A 19,436-nucleotide genomic window follows, 5' to 3' on the forward strand; every position below is an offset into this window, starting at 1 on the left:
ATTCAGGCGCGCCTTACTTTGTGTATGATCAGGCTTTTTCGTTGATCTGAACCAGAACCCCCACAGCTGAAGAGAGACTTGCGGTAGGCAGCAGTCCCTCTTCGTCTCTTTTACCTTGGCACCATAGCTTCGCGAATCGCCTCATTACAATTGGAGAAATACAAACGATCTCGGAAATCAGTTCGGCTGTTGCCACACGCGGTGACGCAGGCACGCAAATTTGAAGGCTTTTTAAATGATTGGCTGAAAAAGAGACCTGCGCGGCTATTTTTCGCTCCTGATTGGCTGACACAGAGAGGGCGGGACCAGGAGCGCTTGGTGATTAAGGTGGTTATGCCGGACGGGGGCAGCGCAGTTATTGTCTGATGGTTTGGGCCTTGGCACAGGCAGACAACCGCTGGCGGTTGGGCCTGGCGGCCTTTTAATTCTGGTCCCCTGGGCTCTTGCAAGTTCGAACCCACTTCAAGGGGGTGGAGTGACAACTGTGTCTTCTCAGCTGCCTATGGACGAAGTCCTCGAGCCGGGTCTGTCTACGTCGCCGCCCAATATTTCCGTCGAGAACAGCGCCGGAATAGAAGCTTTTAAACAAAAACAAAAAAAATAAATTCTGCGACGTATTCTGGGCCCTCACGGGCAGGTTTCTAGTGGCCACTTTCAGACTCCAGCCGTTGTTTATATATTTATTTTAGACTGGTTTAAAACCAGTTCTAAAGCTCAAGCATGAAATAAACGTCTGTGGTCCTCAGTGCGAGTTAGACAGGAAGAGGGGGGCTGTTACGCGTCTGAGTGCGTGCTGTGTGCGTTTGAAGAGAGCTGAGTGTGAGAGAAAGCGAGCGCGCGCGACTCGGGGGGAGGCTGTGGTGGTTCGCGCTGTATGGGTGTTCGCGCGCGCGCGCCACAAAGCAGAGTGAGGGGCTGTGTGGGAAGGGGAATGTCTCGTTGTGTAGATGCGCGCGCGCATTAGCGTGAGGGCAACCTTGGGGCCCGCTCGACTGTGTGTGTGTGTGTGTGGGCGCGCGCGCGCGCTGGGTGGGAAAATATCTTTTTCTCTGTGTGGAAGCAACCTCCCCCCCCCATCTGCGGTGCATGAGAAGCTTGTGTCTGCAGTCCTGTGCCGGCCGCGTGTGGCTTTCCCCCCTTTAAAAATCCTTTTATATTTATAATTATTTATACTGAGGTGAGGGCTAAAGAATGGCAAAATCAGGAGGAGGCGGCGGCGGCGGCGGCGGCAGCGGGGGTTTAACCTGGGTGGTAAGTTGCTTGGTATTTTCTTTATATTCTCTTCTCCGTGGTGTTGGTTTCTTTAACAGGCTTAGCCTGAAATGAGAGGCGGAAGGCCTCGGGGAATAATGGAGGAGGAAAGATGCTTGTTGGGATGGAGGCTGGGGGATACAAGGAGAAAGAGTACTAGGTAGTTTCAAGTACGAGGTGGGTGTGGGTGTTACAGATTCTTGGAAGGGAATGGGAGTTCTGGTTTTGGTGGCATGGGAGGCTTGCTTCCTATGCTTTTGAGGCGTGTGGCCTGCAAGGTTTCCCAGAGTGAAACGGGGGCATGAGGCATCCACATGTTTTAGTGATTCTTGCTGTTAGTAATGCGGCTTGTTGAGCAAAAGCTATAGATTACATTCGTGTTTTGTTTCCGTTAATCATTTGGTAAAAGAGAAAAATTCTCCACTCCCTTAATTCCCCAGAGTAGAAAGGTTGAAACAGTTTGAAGCCCTCTTTAGATTTGTTTCACATCTAGCCAAACGTTGAGCTAGTAGACAGAAGGGAAACGTGTCTCCAGCTGGGCCTCTGCAGAATTCACACCTGAACTAGTAATAAGGATTTAGGATTACTAAGCTTTCTGAAAGCTGGTGGTTTTGTGTCCTATGTGTGGAAGTGCTTTTAGCTCCATCCCCACACAAAATAAATAATGAGAGGATAACCTTTTGGATCTTGATATATAATAACTATATAACTTGATATGTAATAATAAGATGAATATAGATTTAGTGGGAAAGGGAGATTTTAAGTGATCATGAACTGGTATGACCTAAAATAAACCTGCATAGATTTGGGTGTTAAGATTAGAGACTGTGAAATGCTATACTGGCCCTGTTGAAAGAAATCACTTTTTCCTTTTGGAAAGACCCCAGGAGGGAGGAGAAAACTGAATGGATACAGTTCCTCTAGCCAATCACTAATTTACTTCTATTTCTCTTGTTCAACAGAGAGTTCAAACTAGGGTCACTTCCTTAATGTAACTGGCAAGAAAAGGCAACACAACACAATGGTGGCAAAGCAGCAGGGTTTTTTCTCAAGAGAGGCTTGCTGCTGCTCTAGAGCTTCATGTACTAGTACAATGTAGTACCCTAACTTCATGGGTTCATGACTCTTGGGCTGAAAAAATGTTTGTATTTCACTTTTCAGTCAGGTTTTGTTGTAAAGGAAATGCAGTCTTGCAGTTCTTTATAAATGGAGAAGTGGCGGATCTTATGTGTGTCCTGGAATGCCTGTTTATAAATACATAGTGGCAGCCATACTTTAAAAATAAGACACTGGACAACTCATGGAATATTGGAATCCTTGTTGACAGGAAGGCTGGGTTCATATTGACATTGAATTGTGTGTTTCCTTCTATAACAAGGAGGGCAAACTCTTCCTTGTCCTTCTCTTGCTCTTGGTACTGAAGAAATGGTGTTCAGCCTGCTGCTTCATGTGGCTGTGGAACCCACCTTCTCATGAGCAGATTGACTTGACGATAGATATGCCTGCTTGCCACAGATCCACTTGCAAGTGAGTGCATCCAGCCTGCTGTTCAAAGTGGCAGGTTCTCTGTGATGTGGGTCTTAACTGTTTTCCAGACTTGCCTCTTAAAGAAGTAAAGGCTGAAAGTGGAGCTGAATTTAGGGATGCTATTTAGGATTATGTATGAACTTCACCAGCTTTTCCTGATATGTCCAGAAATGTATCCTGAACAAAATATCTAATACGGATGCACTGACGTTAATTTTCTAGCTAGAGTCCCAACTATCTTTGAAATTAGTTGAGGAGTAGGATTATTTGTTTTGTGATGCATAAGCACCAATTAATTTACTTCAGTAAAGGTATTGCTATTTCTGTGCATTGTGTACATTGTTGTAATTGCCTGCTACTTCCACAGTTCTTTCCACTTTCAGTATAGGCACTAATACTGGATTCAAAATATTGCATGGTAATAATGCAGTTCATGAAAAAAAATGAATATCATATGACTGACTTGCATATTTGAAAATATGACTTGGACTTTTTGTTAATACATTCATCCCTGCCAAATACGCCTTTTGGAATTTCTTATGGATAACACCATTAAAGCAGTGGATTTACAATCTCTGAACATTTTTTCTAAGTTGTGTGGCTTGGTTAAATATATTTTGATATTAGTATAATAACTTAATATACAGATGTATTTTTCAATGAAATATATTTTATCAAACTTTTCTGAATAAATTGTGGAAGCTAGGTAACCTGTTTCTATTTAACAAATATTAAAGTTTAAAGAGGAAATGATTCATAGTGGTTTTCCATCTTGTGGGAACTGAGTGTATTAATCCATATCTCAAAGGGGAGGTATCGGCTCTAATCTCTTTCATATCTTTATCAAGAGGGTTGCTGTTTACAGCGTGTTAAAGAAATAGAGTTAATTCTGGGAGGCTATATTCATAAAAGAAAAATGCAGACTTTAAGTATATAAACATTAACACCTTCAGCTTTTCTAACAAAACTCTTTTGTCATAACAAGATCACTTGAATCAAGGAGACTTATACAGATCTAGAGCTTTAATTATGCTTCCTTCATAGTCTCACGTTGAAAGTTTCTGTACAACATGACAGTAATACATCTTAGATGTTCCTAGAATACAGAACCAGAACAAATATATGTATAGGCATGCTAGATTTGATCCATGCTGCTTCTCATAAAAACGAAAGCCAATGTTAAGACTTGATCATTTTTTGCTCAGAAGTGTAAAACATCAAATAATTGGCTGGTATGTACATGACATTAAACCTTGGTTTAGCACTATGAGAGCTGGAATGAGCTGAAACAAAATCTTGGACTTGTGTATTTCCTCTCCTCCCACATGACCTGGAGAAGGACTTCTGCACATGTTTTACTTTCCATGTATCCCGGCTTGTTTTTAATGTAGGAGCCAAGTACGTAGTGGTTTAAAACAAATTCTGGTTAGTAACCCTTGATTTGACATAGTATTGCTTAAAGAGCTACCAGTCTTTATTTTAAACCATGATCCCTGCTCCAGATAACTAAAAGCTAGGTTGCATAAAAAGTGAAATTAAACTCTGTAGAAAGTGAAACAACTGTGTTGAAATCCTTTTCCTTAGCTTTATTGAAGGGGGGGTACATTCAGGCTTATTCCAGCAAATGCATGTAGCACTAAACTTTGGTTTAGTGTTACATGTGTACTAGCCCAGTATATATCTTTTGCTGGCAATAAGTTTGCTTGTTTGAAGTAACATTGAGATTCAAAAAGCATGCATTTCCTACTATGTTCAAGTGACACATGTAAACAATGCAGCTGGCTTGCAGACAGAGTCCAAAACTTCATTTAATTTATGAATTGGTGGAATAGAGGCAGTCTAAATCTTCATAGTCACTGGCAGCTGAAGATGGACTAATAATTTCTTCTTGCATGCATATATAACAGGTGACATCTGTATCCAAAGAGATGTATAGGACTGCAAATATTTAAATGTTTCCATCTGTGATTAGTTGTTAATCAGGGAGGTAATGTTTAGAATGTGTAGCTTTGAAGTTGAGAACCTGATCTGCACCATCTGTCTCCTAGTTCTGCGAAATATGGTGGTTCATTTGTATGTTAAGGCACCTAACTTTAAGATTTTCATTACATATTACACAAAAGGAGCTTACACTTACACGCTCCAAAGAGTGTTTTACAACCTTGGAACAGTGACAGAACAGTGGCTTTGTTTGTATGTTACTTGAAACCCCAGTTAAGCTTAATTGCCTTCCCCAAATAAACCATGAGCAGTAAGCCAAGAACTAACCTTGGCTCATGGTTTGTTTGGAGAGAAGCAAACTAAAAGCCTGGTTCAGACATAAAGATAAGACAAACCATAGCTTAGCTTCTGGTAGCACAGTAGCAGCAGGAATGGTGGAGGAGCAAAGTGGCCTTGATTTTTGTCCCTCTGCATCAGCATGCTATGTTTCACCTTTTAAACCAGCTGTGGTTTAAGACTCAACTGTGATGTAAAGTGGTATGGAAACTGGGCCAGAATACTACTATGTTCTGTCACATTTTTCACCTTCAGAGATGCTGTTCTATGTAGGCCCTGTCCAGCAGCCATGAACAAATGTGTGTCTGTTGGGGGAGGGGGATCTTGTGGGGAGTATAACTTCTTGGGGTATATAGGTCCCAGGCCATGCAGTTATCTCAAGCAGGATAGGCAACCTGCGGTCTTCCAGATATTGCTGAACTACAACTCCCTTGATCTCTGACAATTGGCCATGTTAGCTGAGGCTGATTGTAGTTGGAGTCTAACAACATCTGAAGGACCATAGGTTCTCCATGCCCTGCTTTGAAGATAAAGACTAACACTTTGAATTAAGTTCCAGGATTAATAGAAAACTAACTGAAGAAATAATACAAGTTCCAAGTGTAGTATTTTATACCTCTGCAGTTTCTGTAGCATTGTCAAGGAAAGCCCCACATTTAATGTATTATAGTTATCAAATGTAGAAGTTACAGCAGCATGATAGTGTTCAAAAACCTGTTTTCAAGGAAGGGAGGCAGCCAGCACATTGGATATAACTAGTAGTAGTTGATCCTGCCTTTGAAGTAGCAAGGACCTCACTACATCTGTACAACCTAGCCAGTATTTGTGCTTTACATATCAACCATGTTGTGGAGGTTACTTCAGTACTTTTTCTTTTAAAATTTGATACAAATGCCACTTCTGTTGTGACATGTGTCATAGTATATTGCAAGGACTACAGCTGTACCACTATGGTAAACCATTAGGTTGCCAAGTAATGTGGCATTGTAGATGGTTCATCCCCTCTGTAAAAAAAGGGGTGGGTGGGCAAGGAGGAAAGAGATGGTTTATCTGTTCCAGGCTAGCTTTACTGTTTCTATGCTAAGGGAAAAGGTAATGAACAAATCATTCTGGAAGTATCATATCAGATCTTGAAGATAGTAGTCTTAAACAGTTGGCACTGTAGGTAACAAAAATAGGGCGAAACATGGAGATCCAAATACTATGTATAAGGAGACCATAATATTGTGAAAAATAGGAATATTGGGTCATTATAGAACAAAAATGGGTGTGATTTAACCTGGACATTGCTCAATTTTTGTCATAAAGCTATAAATTTATTTCTGGGAACTTCTTATTCTCATATCTTTAAGTCACATCCCCTGCCTTCCCCAAAACTCTTTGCTGGTAGCTGAGTTCAGAGGCTGGGATTCCCACACAACAATGGCTTTGGCTTTGCATTTATTGAACAGCAGCTCTCAACTTGATGGCCTGGTTCAGGGATAAAGCCAAAACTACAGTTTGGTACTGAGCCTTTAAGGAGCCACCGGCCTATGTGGTTTCTGCTGTCCATGGTTTTCTGTCTCGTTTATGACCATTGGTCTTGCTTTGGGTTAAACAGAAAAATTACATATTGCTGCAAACTGGGAAGCTAAGAAAAACAGAATGTGTGAGCCCCAGCCTCATTTACACAGTGCCAAACTATGGTTTGGTATTAACCTTTGACCCATCCCTATATGGCACCTCACTCCTGAAACTGAGGAGAGACTTTCAGAATTTTGTATTATGGCATGGGGGTGTCTCCTGTTCAGAGGAAAAAGTAAAAATATGTGGATTGTGCCAGAGTCTTTATGATGACCAAGCAGAAAGAACAGTAGGTAATGGAGCAGATAAATTCCCAGATTGTAAAAAAAGTATACCAAAGATATGGAGAAACGTCTACTACACATCAAAAAAGTTCCTATTTGGCTTGTATATTTCCCCTAACAACAACAAAAATAAACTTGCAGAAATGTTTGCATAAGACAGAACTAGAAAGCTGCAGTTAAATTATTCCTTTTGTTTACAATTGTAGAAACTTATATGTACTGTTGGGATGAATCAGTGTAGTTTGGCTATCTTTTTTACTTTTGTTTCAGACACTGTTTGATAATCAGAACAATGCTTCAAAAAAAGAGGAAGCTGAACACGTGAATAAAAATGATTCAAAGAAGATGTCTGTTGAGAGAGTTTATCAGAAAAAGACTCAACTTGAGCATATTCTTCTCCGTCCTGATACATACATTGGTTCTGTGGAACCTTTAACTCAGGTAATGCTTATTTTTATCTTTACTTAAAAGAGATATTTCTGTTGTCAATGATGATATCAAGTCATGCTTGCGTGTTTTTATTTCCACCTGTCACGTTAAAAGCATGGGCATAATAGAGAACAATAATCAGTGCTGAGAATTCAAAATAAATATATTCTAAGAATAGTTAAAATAATAGCAGTAAGTATATTTAAAAACCATTTAGTAAAGTAACCTTTTGTTTTCTTTACAGCTGATGTGGGTGTTTGATGAAGATATAGGAATGAATTGCAGAGAAGTTACCTTTGTACCTGGTTTATACAAGATCTTTGATGAAATTCTTGGTAAGTGTTTATAACAATGATATTCTGATACCTCAGCATGTTCAAAGTGCTTAGAATGAAAGAATGTAGGTATATTTAGAACTGGTGGAAATATGTTAGCCAGAAATTAATCATGATAAAGACTAGGAAATAGACTGTGGGATTAACATATTCCCTCCTTTCCATGCCACACTCTCACTTGTTGATTCCCTACATTCAACCCCCCTGCCTTTAACTATGACGTAGAATGAACACCAGTTTTAACCTGCTTGATTTTAACCTTGTTTGTGCGTCTAATCTAGAATTTGCAGGGATCCAAATGATGCACTGTATGTCAGTTTGAGACAAAGAAGTAGTAAGTGACAAATATAAATAATAATAATTCATTAGGAGTTCAGTTGGTTCATTATTTAAAACATTAAAACAAAGCATCTTTCAAAATAAAATATATTTATAAATATCTTTTTTAAAAAATGCTTTAAAAACATCTTAAAAAGCAATTCCAACACAGATGCAGACTGGGATAAGGTCTCTACTTGAAAGACTTGTTGAAAGAGGAAGATCTTCAGTAAGCGCCAAAAAGATAACAGATAACAGCCTGTCTAACATTTAAGGGGAAGGAATTCCAAAGGGTAGGTGCCACTACACAAAAGGTCTACTTCCTGTGTTGTGCAGAATGGACCTCCTGATAAGATGGTATCTACAGCAGGCCCTTACCTGCAGAGTGTAGTGATCGACTGGGTATATAAGGGGTAAGATGATTTTTCAGGTTTCTTGGTCCCAAGCTCTATAAACCAGAACCTTGAACTTAGCCTGATAGCTAATGGGCACCCATTAGCTTAGACTAGAGTTTAGCGTTATCCATTGTAAATGTTGAGGAGTCAGGGTTGGAAGGGATGTCAAAGCTCTTCTAGTCCAATCTCCTGCTAATGCAGGAAACTTACTACTACAGCATCTCTGCATAACACCAAACAATTGTTAAGAGTAAGAGGGATGGGCAAAAAACAATCCTAATCACTTAATCATAGTTATTGGTGATCTTCTATTACAGCAGTACTAGTTCTTTGAATGTTTGTGGAAGAATAGAGCTATGAAGTGGTGAGAATTGAGGCTTGTAAATAAATCAACAAAAGTAATTAGCTCATCAGATTTTTTTTACCAATATCCTGTCCACTCATGTCCATGTTAATTGTCTGAACCTAAGTGGATCGAAATGATAACTTTTGTAAAGACTCTACTTAGTCATCTGAAGATCATTATTACTGCCACAGGCAACCAGTGAGTGGCTATTTACAAGCTTGGAATAGTTTTACACCAGGAATCTGTCTTAACAGTGACTTCAGCAAAACTGCTACTACTGTATCACCACTGTCATGTACAATTTTATTTTATCTTGTTTTTTTCGTATTGGCTATAAGCACCTGTATGTTTAAGATATTCAGGCAGTTATGCCATATTGAATAGATGATAAATTTTCAACCTGATTCTCACTAATTAATTTACGTGATTTTGGTTTTTGGGGTTGAGTATCATGTTAATGATTTCAGGGATTGAAATGTGATATTGACACATCTGGTAGAGCCAGGAAATCTGTTGGAGTGAATGAAGGACATTATGTATGTGTGAGATATTCTGTCAGACCGAATACTATGTATATAACTGCACCTGTGTGTTAGGTTACTGATGCTCCAATCCTATACACGTTTACTTGGGAGTATGTCCCATTGAACTCAGTGGGACTTACTTCTGAAGTTGACCTGTATGGAATTCCACTCGACAGGATAGCAATAGTATTTTTGCCTTCGGAATCATGTTATATACACAAAGCAGAACCTTCAGCTTGAAAGAAGAGCATGTGAAAATATCCTCCTTTGCTGCCTATAAACATAACACTGGTCAGTGGTGCCTATTAGATGAGAATTCAGTGTATGTGGAGTGGTGAAATAGAGAAACAATGTAAAAATATGGCATTAAATCATAAACAATAATAGTAAAAACAGTAAAGGAACCAAAGAGCTAACATTATTCATGAACCAACAGTTTACTGTTATAAATTCTTTGAAAAACAGTCAGCTGCTGCTTAAAAGGGTTTAGCTCCTGAATCTGTTGTATTGCATAGGAAAGCTGATTATAGAGATTAGGGACCACCATCAAAAAGCTTGTTCAATAGTGACTACTAGCCTAATCATGGGACCATCAAGTGTCAGATTTTTAGGAGTAAGAATACATCTAATAGATGAATATTGGTTGGATATTGTATTAATATGCATGTGTTCAGTTTGTAATCCTTATATCAAAATGCCAGTAAAAACTGGATAAACTAGCAGTTGTGCAGTGTGGTATTTTGTGACTAATAATCTTCAGGCCGATTAACAAATACATTTGAGTAAACTTTTCCTGATTCACTCTTATGTCTACATGCACTGGAGAAAATTGCAGGTTTCTCAGCAGATTTGTGACCTTCAAAATGCAAGTTATCAGAGATCATAGACAGGACGATCTGCTTCTTACATTGTTTCTGCTTCATATAATTGGTTTTCTTGATATACGTGGGACAGACCTGTATGTCTTGCTTAATGTGCAAAGTACCCTTAATGTGCAAAATACTTTTTATATTGACAATGTAGAAAACTATAAAGTTGGAGCAATTGATATAAGATTATCAGAAGCAATAAATAAGGAAGCAATAATAAATAACATACTAGGAAGTTTCCATTGAACTCAGTGTGCTGGAAGCATCTCACTATGTTAAAGTTTCTCAGAGCTGTTGTATGTGCTGCCTGTGAATACAAAACATTTAGCTAGTTCAAGTCTACTTAGTTAAATATCCCAATAAAGTCTTTACTGCTATTAAGAAATGTTAATTCATTTTTAGTAAATGCAGCAGACAATAAACAGAGGGATAAGAATATGACGTGCATCAAAATATCAATTGACCCGTAAGTAAACTATGTTTTTATCTAGCTAAGAAATGTGCATGCATTTTTTTGGTAGGATGATATATTAATTTCCATTTCTAAAGTTTAGTTGGCATTATTTAGGGTACTTTGGAAGACATGTTAAAATGCATCTTCGTATAAGAGGCAGTTAAAACGGAAACAAGAGTTGAGTTTCATTATAAGACAAAATTAATTGAAAGTATACAATAGGGTGGTTTAGCAGGGAGAATTTTGAATCGTAGCAGAAAGACATTTTGAATATCAAATGCTAGTCTTACTTAGATCCATTTAAGTTGATAGACATGACTGGGGTTCCTTAATTTCAGTAGGTCTACTCTGTGTAGGGCTTGAATACAACCCCTTGTTTACACTTTTAGAAGTGTCTCTGTTTTGGTGGATATTTACTTAAGTATGTATTTAATAGATTACTTCATTGAATATTTAACATACGCAGATTTTCATTTGTACACCGTGTTCTTTAAAGTAGGGGAAAAGGTCATTTGACTCTAAAGGTGCCATTCCACTAGCAGAAAGCTTTTTTTCATGGAAGGGGTTGTTTTAAAATTTTGTGGAAGATCATTACATGAGGAAAGTGACTCCAAGTCCAGAGCAATTCCTTCATTTGAACATGTTCTTGTGTAAGACTTCACAAGCTCATTCCTGGGTTTTTTTGTGGCTCACTACAGTTTATACCAGGAATGGGGAACATTTGGCCTCCAGATGTTGCTGAACTAAGTTTCTCTCAGCCCTAGCAAGCTTGGTCAATGGCCAGGGATTATGGAAATTGTAGTTCAGCAACAGCTGGAGGGCCAAATGTTCCCCACACCTGGTTTATACTCCACAGACTGTTTTTCTTAGTCATTTATTTTTATTAATCTTAAAACAACCCTCGCTACATTGTGGCAGTGCACACTGCAAGAAGTTGTGGAAAAGCACAAATGCATTATTTCCCTTCTGCTCATAGTTCTTTGGATCCAACCTTTAGTATGCACTTTTTTAGAAAGCATTTTAAGGTTGTAATCTATAGTATAAAAATTGACTAAAGATTAGATTAAGGGTGTTTTTATAGTTGTGAATGTGTGTTTTATACTCCTAGAAAATAGCACATTTTTGCTGAAATCACTCTTGTGTGCCTGTTTCTCTTATTTTAGAATTTTAGTAATACACTGTCAGATGAGCCTTTTGATACCCATTTTCATACACTACACACTAGTATTTTCTCATCTGGGAGATGCAGCCAATTAATGCGTTCCCAATTAGTGTGCTCTTTGATATGAGCATTTGAAACCACATTTGTTATAATCAGACATTTTAGTTGTACACTCAAAATATCTTGTGACAAACAGCAAAAAAGTATAACATATGAAATGGCTGTGTTAGGCTAAAATTTCTATCAGCCTCAGTCAGCATGGCCAAATGTAACATTGTCATGCAATTGATCAGAGGAACAGCGACCCTGGGCTTAATCTTAAGTGACACCCAGGATCTGGTGAGAGTTGTAAGTATCGTTGAACCATTAGGAGCAGTGACCATAGTGCTATTAAACATACATGTAAATGGCCAATTGCCAAGAAAATACAATACTGTCACATTTGACTTCAAAAGAGGAAACTTCCCCCAAATGTGGGGATTGGTAAAACGGAAGTTGAAAGGCAAAGTCCAGAGGGTAAAATCATTCCAAACTGCTTAGGAATTGTAATAATAGAAGCACAACTAGAATGTATACCTCAGATTATGAAAAGTACCACCAGGGCCCAGAGGATGCCAGCATGGTTAATGAGCAGAGTCAAAGAAGCTTCCTTCAAAGAAGCCAGAAGGCTTCCTTCAAAAAATGGAAGTGTTGTCCAAATGAGGAGAATAAAAAGGAACACAAACCCTGGCAAAAGAAATGCAAGAAGACAATAAGGGATGCAAAAAAAATATTTGAGGAGCACATTGCTAAAAACATTAAAAAAAATTATTTACATTCAAAGCAGGAGACCATCTAGGGAAGTGGTTGGACCCTTGGACACCAAGGGAGTTGAAGGTGTGTTAAAGCAGGATAAGGAAATTGCAGAGAAGGTAAATGGATTTTTTCATTGTATTCCCAGTGGAGGATGTAGGGCAGTTCCCTGTGCCTGAACTAACGTTTGCAGGAAGGGAGTCTGAGGAACTAAGGCAGATAGTGGTGAAGATAGATGAAGTTCTAGGCTTAATAGACAAAATAAAAACTGACAAATTGCCAGGTTTCCATGGCATCTGAGAGTTCTCAAAGAACTCAAATGTGAGATTGCTGATCTTGTAACAAAAACCTATAGCTTGTCCCTAAGGTCTGCCTCCATAGCTGAGGACTGGAAAGTGGCCAATGTAAGGCCAATCTTTAAAAAGGGGTCTGGGGGATCCCGGAAATTCCTGGCTGGTTAGCATAACATCTGTCCCAGGAAAACTGGTAGGATAAGATAAAATAACCAGCCATATGGAAGAGTGAACCTTGCTGAAGCAGAAGCAGCATGGCTTCTGCAAGGACAAGTCCTGTCTCACCAATCTATTAGAGCTCTTTGAGAGTCTTAGTAAGCATACAGATAGAGATGATGCAGTGGCCATAGTGTACTTGGACTTTCACAAACTTTTTAACAAGGTACCTCACCAGAGACTCATGAGTAAGCTTAACAGTCATTGAATAAGAGGAGAGGTCCTCTTGTGGATCAGGAATTGGTTAAAATACAGAAACTGAAGAGTAGGAATGAATGGAAAGTTCTTTCAATGGAGGGCTGTAGAAAGTAGAGTCCCCCAAGGATCGATATTGGGACCTGTGCTTTTTAACTTGTTCATAAAGGATCTAGAGTTAGGGGTGAACAGTGTTTGTTCAGAGTTGTTAAAACAAAAAGGGATTGCAAAGAGCTCCAAAAAGATTTCTCTAAACTGAATGAATGAGTGATAAAATGGCAAATGCAGTTCAATGTAATCAAATGTAAAGTTATGCATATTGGATCAAAACATCTTAATTTCACATGTATGCTCATGGAGTCTGAACTGGTGGTAACTGACCAGGAATGAAATGTTGGGGTCATAGAGGATAGCTTGATGAAGATACCAACCCAGTGTGTGGTAGCTGTGAAGGCAAATTCCATGCTAGGGATCATTAGGAAAAGTTTGAAAATAAAACTGCCGATACAATACCATTGTATAAATCTATGGTTCGGCTGCATTTGGAATACTGTGTACAGTTCTGGTCGCCTCACCTCAAAAAGGATATTGTAGAGCTGGAAAAGGGTCAATAAAGGGCAACCAAAATGATAAAGGGGATGGAGTGACTGCCCTATGAGGAAAGGTTGCAGCATTTCAGGATCTTTAGTTTAGAGAAAACGCAAGTAAAGAGGTGACATGATAGAAGTGTATAAAATTATGTTTGGCATGGAGAAAGTGGATAGAGAAAAGCTTTTCTCTCTCTCCTTACTAGAACTCGTGGACATCCAGTAAAGCTGAATGTTGAGAGATTCAGGACAGTACGTCTTCACACAGTGTGTAATTAAACTATGGAATTCGCTCCCATAAGAGGCAGTGATGGCCATCCATTTAAAAGAGGATTATTTATTTGTTTGTTTTATTATTTTATTTATATCCTGTCCTTCCTCCCAGCAGGAGCCCAGGGCGGCAAACAAGTCTTAAAACACCTTAAAACATCATAAAAACAGATCTTAAAATACATTAAAACAAAACAATGTTAAAAACATTTTTTTTAAAGCTTTAAAAACATCTTTAAAAAAGGGCTAAAAACATCATTAAAAAACATTAACAAGCAATTCTAACACAGACGCAGACTGAGATAGGTCTCAACTTAAAAGGCTTGTTGAAAGAGGAAAGATTAGACAAATTCATAGACAAAAAGGTTATCAATGGCTACGAGCCATGATGGCTATGCTCTGCCCCTATAGACAGAGGCAATGTGCTTCCGAATAACAGTTGCTGGAAACCGCAGGAGGGCACTCGGGTACTGCTTGCAGGTTTCCCATGGGCAACTGGTAGGCAACTGTGAGAACAGAATGCTGGGCTAGATGGGCCATTGGCCTGATCCAGCAAGCTCTTCTTATGATCTGAGGAACAGGCTACATATTGACAGTAGCCCAGCATGATTTATTAAGATAACTAATATATATATTATCTGCTTTTCATGCAGCACCTAATCACTTTGAAGCTAACCTTTTGATGAAGTGGTTTCATACTTTCATTAGAAACTTTTAAGTTTGTTCTGCTGAAGTGTTATAGTAATTTATGTTCATAATAGTTATTTGACATCTTCTAATAAAAGGAGACAAACTGAAAATTGACCTAGCAGCAAGCTGCCATGTTTTCTTAATTTCTATATTAATGTTAAAACATTATGGTGACACCTATGTCTCTGTTAACTTTTAATGATAGTTGGTGACAGAAATGGCACAAATAGGTGTGGGTGAAGTACATTAGGTTAACCATTTGCAAGTTGTTGCTGGGGAAAAAGAAATAAAACAGGACACTTACAAAGACACGAGAAAGGGAAAGAAACTATGTTCAAACAGCTGAAATGCTGCTGATTATCCTTGCTTTAGCCGGTATGTTTCAGAAATATTACAATCTTATCTTGAATCAAAATGACCCATTCAGGATTAGGAAAGAGACAGATTTAGAAGCAAAAGAAATGCACAGTGCTTGAACTCTTTAGGTATGTAGTGTAGCAGTCCAGTCCTCTACGTGTTTACTTGGAAGTAAGGTCTACTGTGTTTTAATGGGCTTAGACCCAAGTAAGTATGCATAGGATTGCAGCCTTAAAATAGCCACAAAACCCGCTGGTAAAGTTACCAACTTCTTTTTTGCCACGTCTCCTGTCCTGTTAACAGCTGCATGACAGGCAGAAATTCAATAAGTGAACCTCTTTCCAGTAGGCAGATCAATGACAGGAAAAGTTTTGCTTTTTTTGCATATTGAGTGTATAATCTTATTGATCCAATTTTGATTGCTTTTCTTCTAAAATAGCTTAGCAAAGTTAATTTCCGATAGAGTTTATATTCCAGCAGATCTGAAGTGAACTTTTCAGAAGCCAACAAACAATAGTAGTGCCTATTCCTCAAACTGCTTCCTCAGAAATGTTCAAGTTGGTTTGTACAACATGGATGGAGTCTTTCTAATGGAAGTATTATTGTGATCCTTCTCCAGACCTGGCCCTCCCATTTCCTAGACTGAGACTTATATCTCAGGCAGTATATCAGCTCCTCCACTTTTTTACATGCTACTGCCAGACACTTTTGCTATTTCACTCCCCCTGCCACCTTATCTTCCTGCCCACAGTTGCTACCCGCCCATCACTGTCATTGCCAGCTCACAAGAAACCCTTGTGCCTTCCAGATCTGACTGCTGGCAGGCTTTGTATCCTGGTACTGTGCAGGTGCAGCAAGAGCAGAGCAATCCAACCTGAAGCATGGGGCAACCAAGTTCCAGCAGACGGGTGCTGTCCATCATCATTACTCCACTCTTGCCAAGACTGTTGGCACTAGGAAGGGAGAAGACAGGGCAGAGCAAGTGGAAACCCACATTGTGCCTCCTCTCCGGAGAGGAGGAATTCGAACATGTGGAACTTGCTGCCACTGCCAGCCTGTGGTGCTTTCTGTGTGCAGAGCAGCTGGCATTTCCTTCCACTTCCTTTCTCTGTCTTTCAGTTAAGGTGCTTGTTTAAGAGCCTTCTCAAAGCACAGGAGAGGTTGTACCAGCTTCCCACACTAACCTTCATGGCCTAGGTGTTCCTTCAGTGTGTTTCATTATGTGTGTGTCCCTATCCCCACCACCTTTCTTTCCCCAGTTGTTTCTGCTACTGTTCTGCTGCGCTTTCCAAGGGCCTGCCTGAGACATATTGTTGGTTGAGGCAGAGCTTCAAATTGCACTCTCACCCACCCAAGCTTTCATCGCTACAGATTTTGACCTGAGAAAACTGTATAGGCATGTTGCTGCAGAATCTGCAATATGCACAGAGGCAACCTCTATTATAACAGCGTATTTTCAAAGCTTGACACCTGTTCATAAAAATTGGTTGAGATGTGCAAAGAAAGTGATATCTTAGGGACCTGAGAATTCTCTGTTGGATCATGCCAAAAGGTCCATCTAATCCAACATTCTCCTGCTTCTAGTTAACCAGATAACAGCCCTTCCTCATTGAATGTCCCAAACAAATAGTACTTCCCATCTGGTATTGATAGATATTTCCTGTCAATATGGAGGTATCTACTATCTTTTCCTCCATGAATTTGTTTAATCTCCTTTTAAAGTCATCTGAATCAATGACCATCACGCCTGATGACAATACACTGCAATAAGTTCATGTGTGTTTGTGCAGGATTTTTTAAATCAATCTGCTACCCTGCCTGTCATATTCACCGATGACCCTAAGTCAGGGGTGGGTAACCTGTGGCCTTCTAGAGGTAATTGGACCCCAACTTCCACCAGCCCCAGCCAGCATAGCCAATGGTGAAAGAGTTATGATACTATTGGTCCCAACAACACCTGGAGGGCCACAGATTAGCTCCTCCCCCATGCTCTAACATTTGAGAGAGACCTCACAAGAAGACATGAGTGAAAAGTAATCGGGCTCTATTGACAAAAGAAAATCACAACTATGATGCATCAGTGAAATGCCCAAAGATGTGTAGAGAATCAGATACAGAGGAGATGTTAGCTCTGTCAGATGATTTACTGGAAATTAGGGCTGCGGGAAACCTTTGGTTCTCCAGATGTTGCTGAACAAAAACTCCCATCAGCCCCAGCAAGCATGGCAAGTGGCCAGGGATTATGGGAATTGTAGTTTAGCACTATCTGGAGAGCCAAAAGTTCCCCATACCTGCCATAGGTGCTTACATGGACGTAAGCCCTATTGAACTCAATGGGAGTTACTTCTGAGTGGACAGGTATAGGATTGTGCTGTAAAACAGAATGGCTTACCAGAGAACTTCAAGCCTCTCTCCATCCAAGCTTGCTTTCCTTCCAGCAAGTCCCAGGCTATGGTCTGAAGGCATATGAGGCCAGCACCCTGCTGAAGCTAAGCAGGGTCAGGTCTGGTCAGTGCCTGGATGGGAGACTGCCTGGGAACCATATGTAAGCTGCCTTAGGTTTCTAACATGAAAAGAAAGGCGTGGTATAAATGTAATAAATAAACAAGTCCCCTGTTACTTTCCTGTTCAGCTTGTCCCCTTGTCTTGAGTCCTCCTGTTAGGCAGAAAACTGTTGGACCAGCCCTATCCTTCACCTTAGACTAGTTGCGTTGCCTGTTCTTTATACTTGTGTTTTCAAGCTTTTCTTTCATCACTGAGCTCTTCCATCCTTACTTTTTGGAATGGAATCCAGCATGTTGCAGGTGATTCTGTGGCATATTCTAGGGCATACACTCAGTTAAAGTGGAACCCTGCATTAACTGAAAAGGTGCCCTATAATACAGCCAACACTCTCTTGTGTTGAGATATACAGAAGAAGGGCAATAGTAGTGGGTTTGGGACAGCTTGTCTGTCATTACTAACCTCCTTACTGAGGAACTCCTAATAAGCTTCTGAAGAACCCCATGGTTCCTCAGAACATAGTTTGAAAATATCTGCCTTGTGTTACTAATCTGTGCTACACTGTATATGTTTTATTTACATAATTGTTGTCTACTTAAAAAACTCTGGTCTATTTTTATTTTGACAAAATATTTATTTACACTTCCAGTGAATCAAATATTATAAGTATCTGGAATAATGGAAAAGGTATTCCTGTTGTGGAACACAAGGTGGAAAAGATGTATGTTCCTGCCTTAATCTTTGGACAGCTGTTAACTTCCAGCAATTACGATGATGATGAGAAAAAAGTTACAGGTAAATATTTTGCTTAGGACATATCAGAGCACTAATACTAATTAGTAGTGATAATTTTGTGGTGTTTGGTTTCTTTTTGATGGTGGGGAAATTGTTTGGTAGGCAATCAAGTATTTGCAGGATTTAATTGGGCATTCCTATCGCTGTAAGTGCACAGTGATTCATTAATGCATAATGTGTATACTCCTTAGAATCCCTGGTGAACAGTTAGTATCATTAGGAAATCTTTAGCGTGATAAGCAAAATTTTGAGATAAATTGTTTTCTAGATGTCAGTCCCTTGTTTTTTCAGGTGGTCGTAATGGCTATGGTGCAAAGCTTTGTAATATATTCAGTACAAAATTTACAGTTGAAACTGCTTGCAAGGAATACAAACACAGCTTTAAACAGGTATGCTGGTTTCTATTTAATTCTTTGTACTTCTCATCCTTAGTTGGGGAAAAACTTTTTAAAAGGTTTCTATTGGACAAAATATATTCATTTGTAATTCTTGTGGAAATACCAATACAGGCATACCCCGCTTAAAGTAGCTTCACTTAAAGTAGCCTCGCTATAAAGTACATGCTCCATACTCCACCATACCCCGCTTAAAGTATGTGCGCTTCGCAATAACGGACGCTTTATTGGCATGACACCGCTGCCATCTAGTGGTGATTGCGTGCAGTACAAGTGAAGATAATTGCTTCACTTTAAGTACATTTTCACTAACAGTACACTCTCTGGTCCCATTGTGTACGTTAAAGCGGGGTATACCTGTATATGGTATTGTACATTCATACCATAAGTGTATTTGTGTTGTTTGAAAAAGTACCAATATATAACTGTAGAAACATGTATGTGATTTTCCTTAGTCCTCCACTAGGATTAAGACAATTAACAAACTGCTATCGTGGAAAACCCTATGTCATCTTTTCCAGTGCATTCAGTTTCTGGTCAATGTGTATGTAAATTGATCTAACTTTTCACACACAGGTGGTCAGCCTGATTTAGGTCTGAAGCACTTGGT

General features: G+C 39.4%; 1 protein-coding gene across 5 annotated transcripts in view; it reads left to right on the plus strand.

Annotated features, from left to right (window-relative positions):
* The first annotated feature begins 271 nt into the window (after window positions 1-271).
* The window catches only part of TOP2B (DNA topoisomerase II beta), a 96,564-nt gene continuing 77,399 nt past the window's right edge, over window positions 272-19,436 (plus strand). For 4 of the 5 annotated variants that reach the window (XM_061585761.1, XM_061585764.1, XM_061585762.1 and 1 more), the window contains exons 1-6: window positions 334-1,251; window positions 7,173-7,343; window positions 7,576-7,666; window positions 10,521-10,584; window positions 18,286-18,431; window positions 18,723-18,820. In XM_061585761.1, the coding sequence (XP_061441745.1) occupies window positions 1,192-1,251; window positions 7,173-7,343; window positions 7,576-7,666; window positions 10,521-10,584; window positions 18,286-18,431; window positions 18,723-18,820 (630 nt within the window). In that variant the 5' untranslated portion in view covers window positions 334-1,191. The other variant, XM_061585766.1, reaches the window with a different exon arrangement.

The sequence above is a fragment of the Rhineura floridana genome, chromosome 10, assembly GCF_030035675.1.
Source record: "Rhineura floridana isolate rRhiFlo1 chromosome 10, rRhiFlo1.hap2, whole genome shotgun sequence".
NCBI lineage: Eukaryota > Metazoa > Chordata > Lepidosauria > Squamata > Rhineuridae > Rhineura > Rhineura floridana.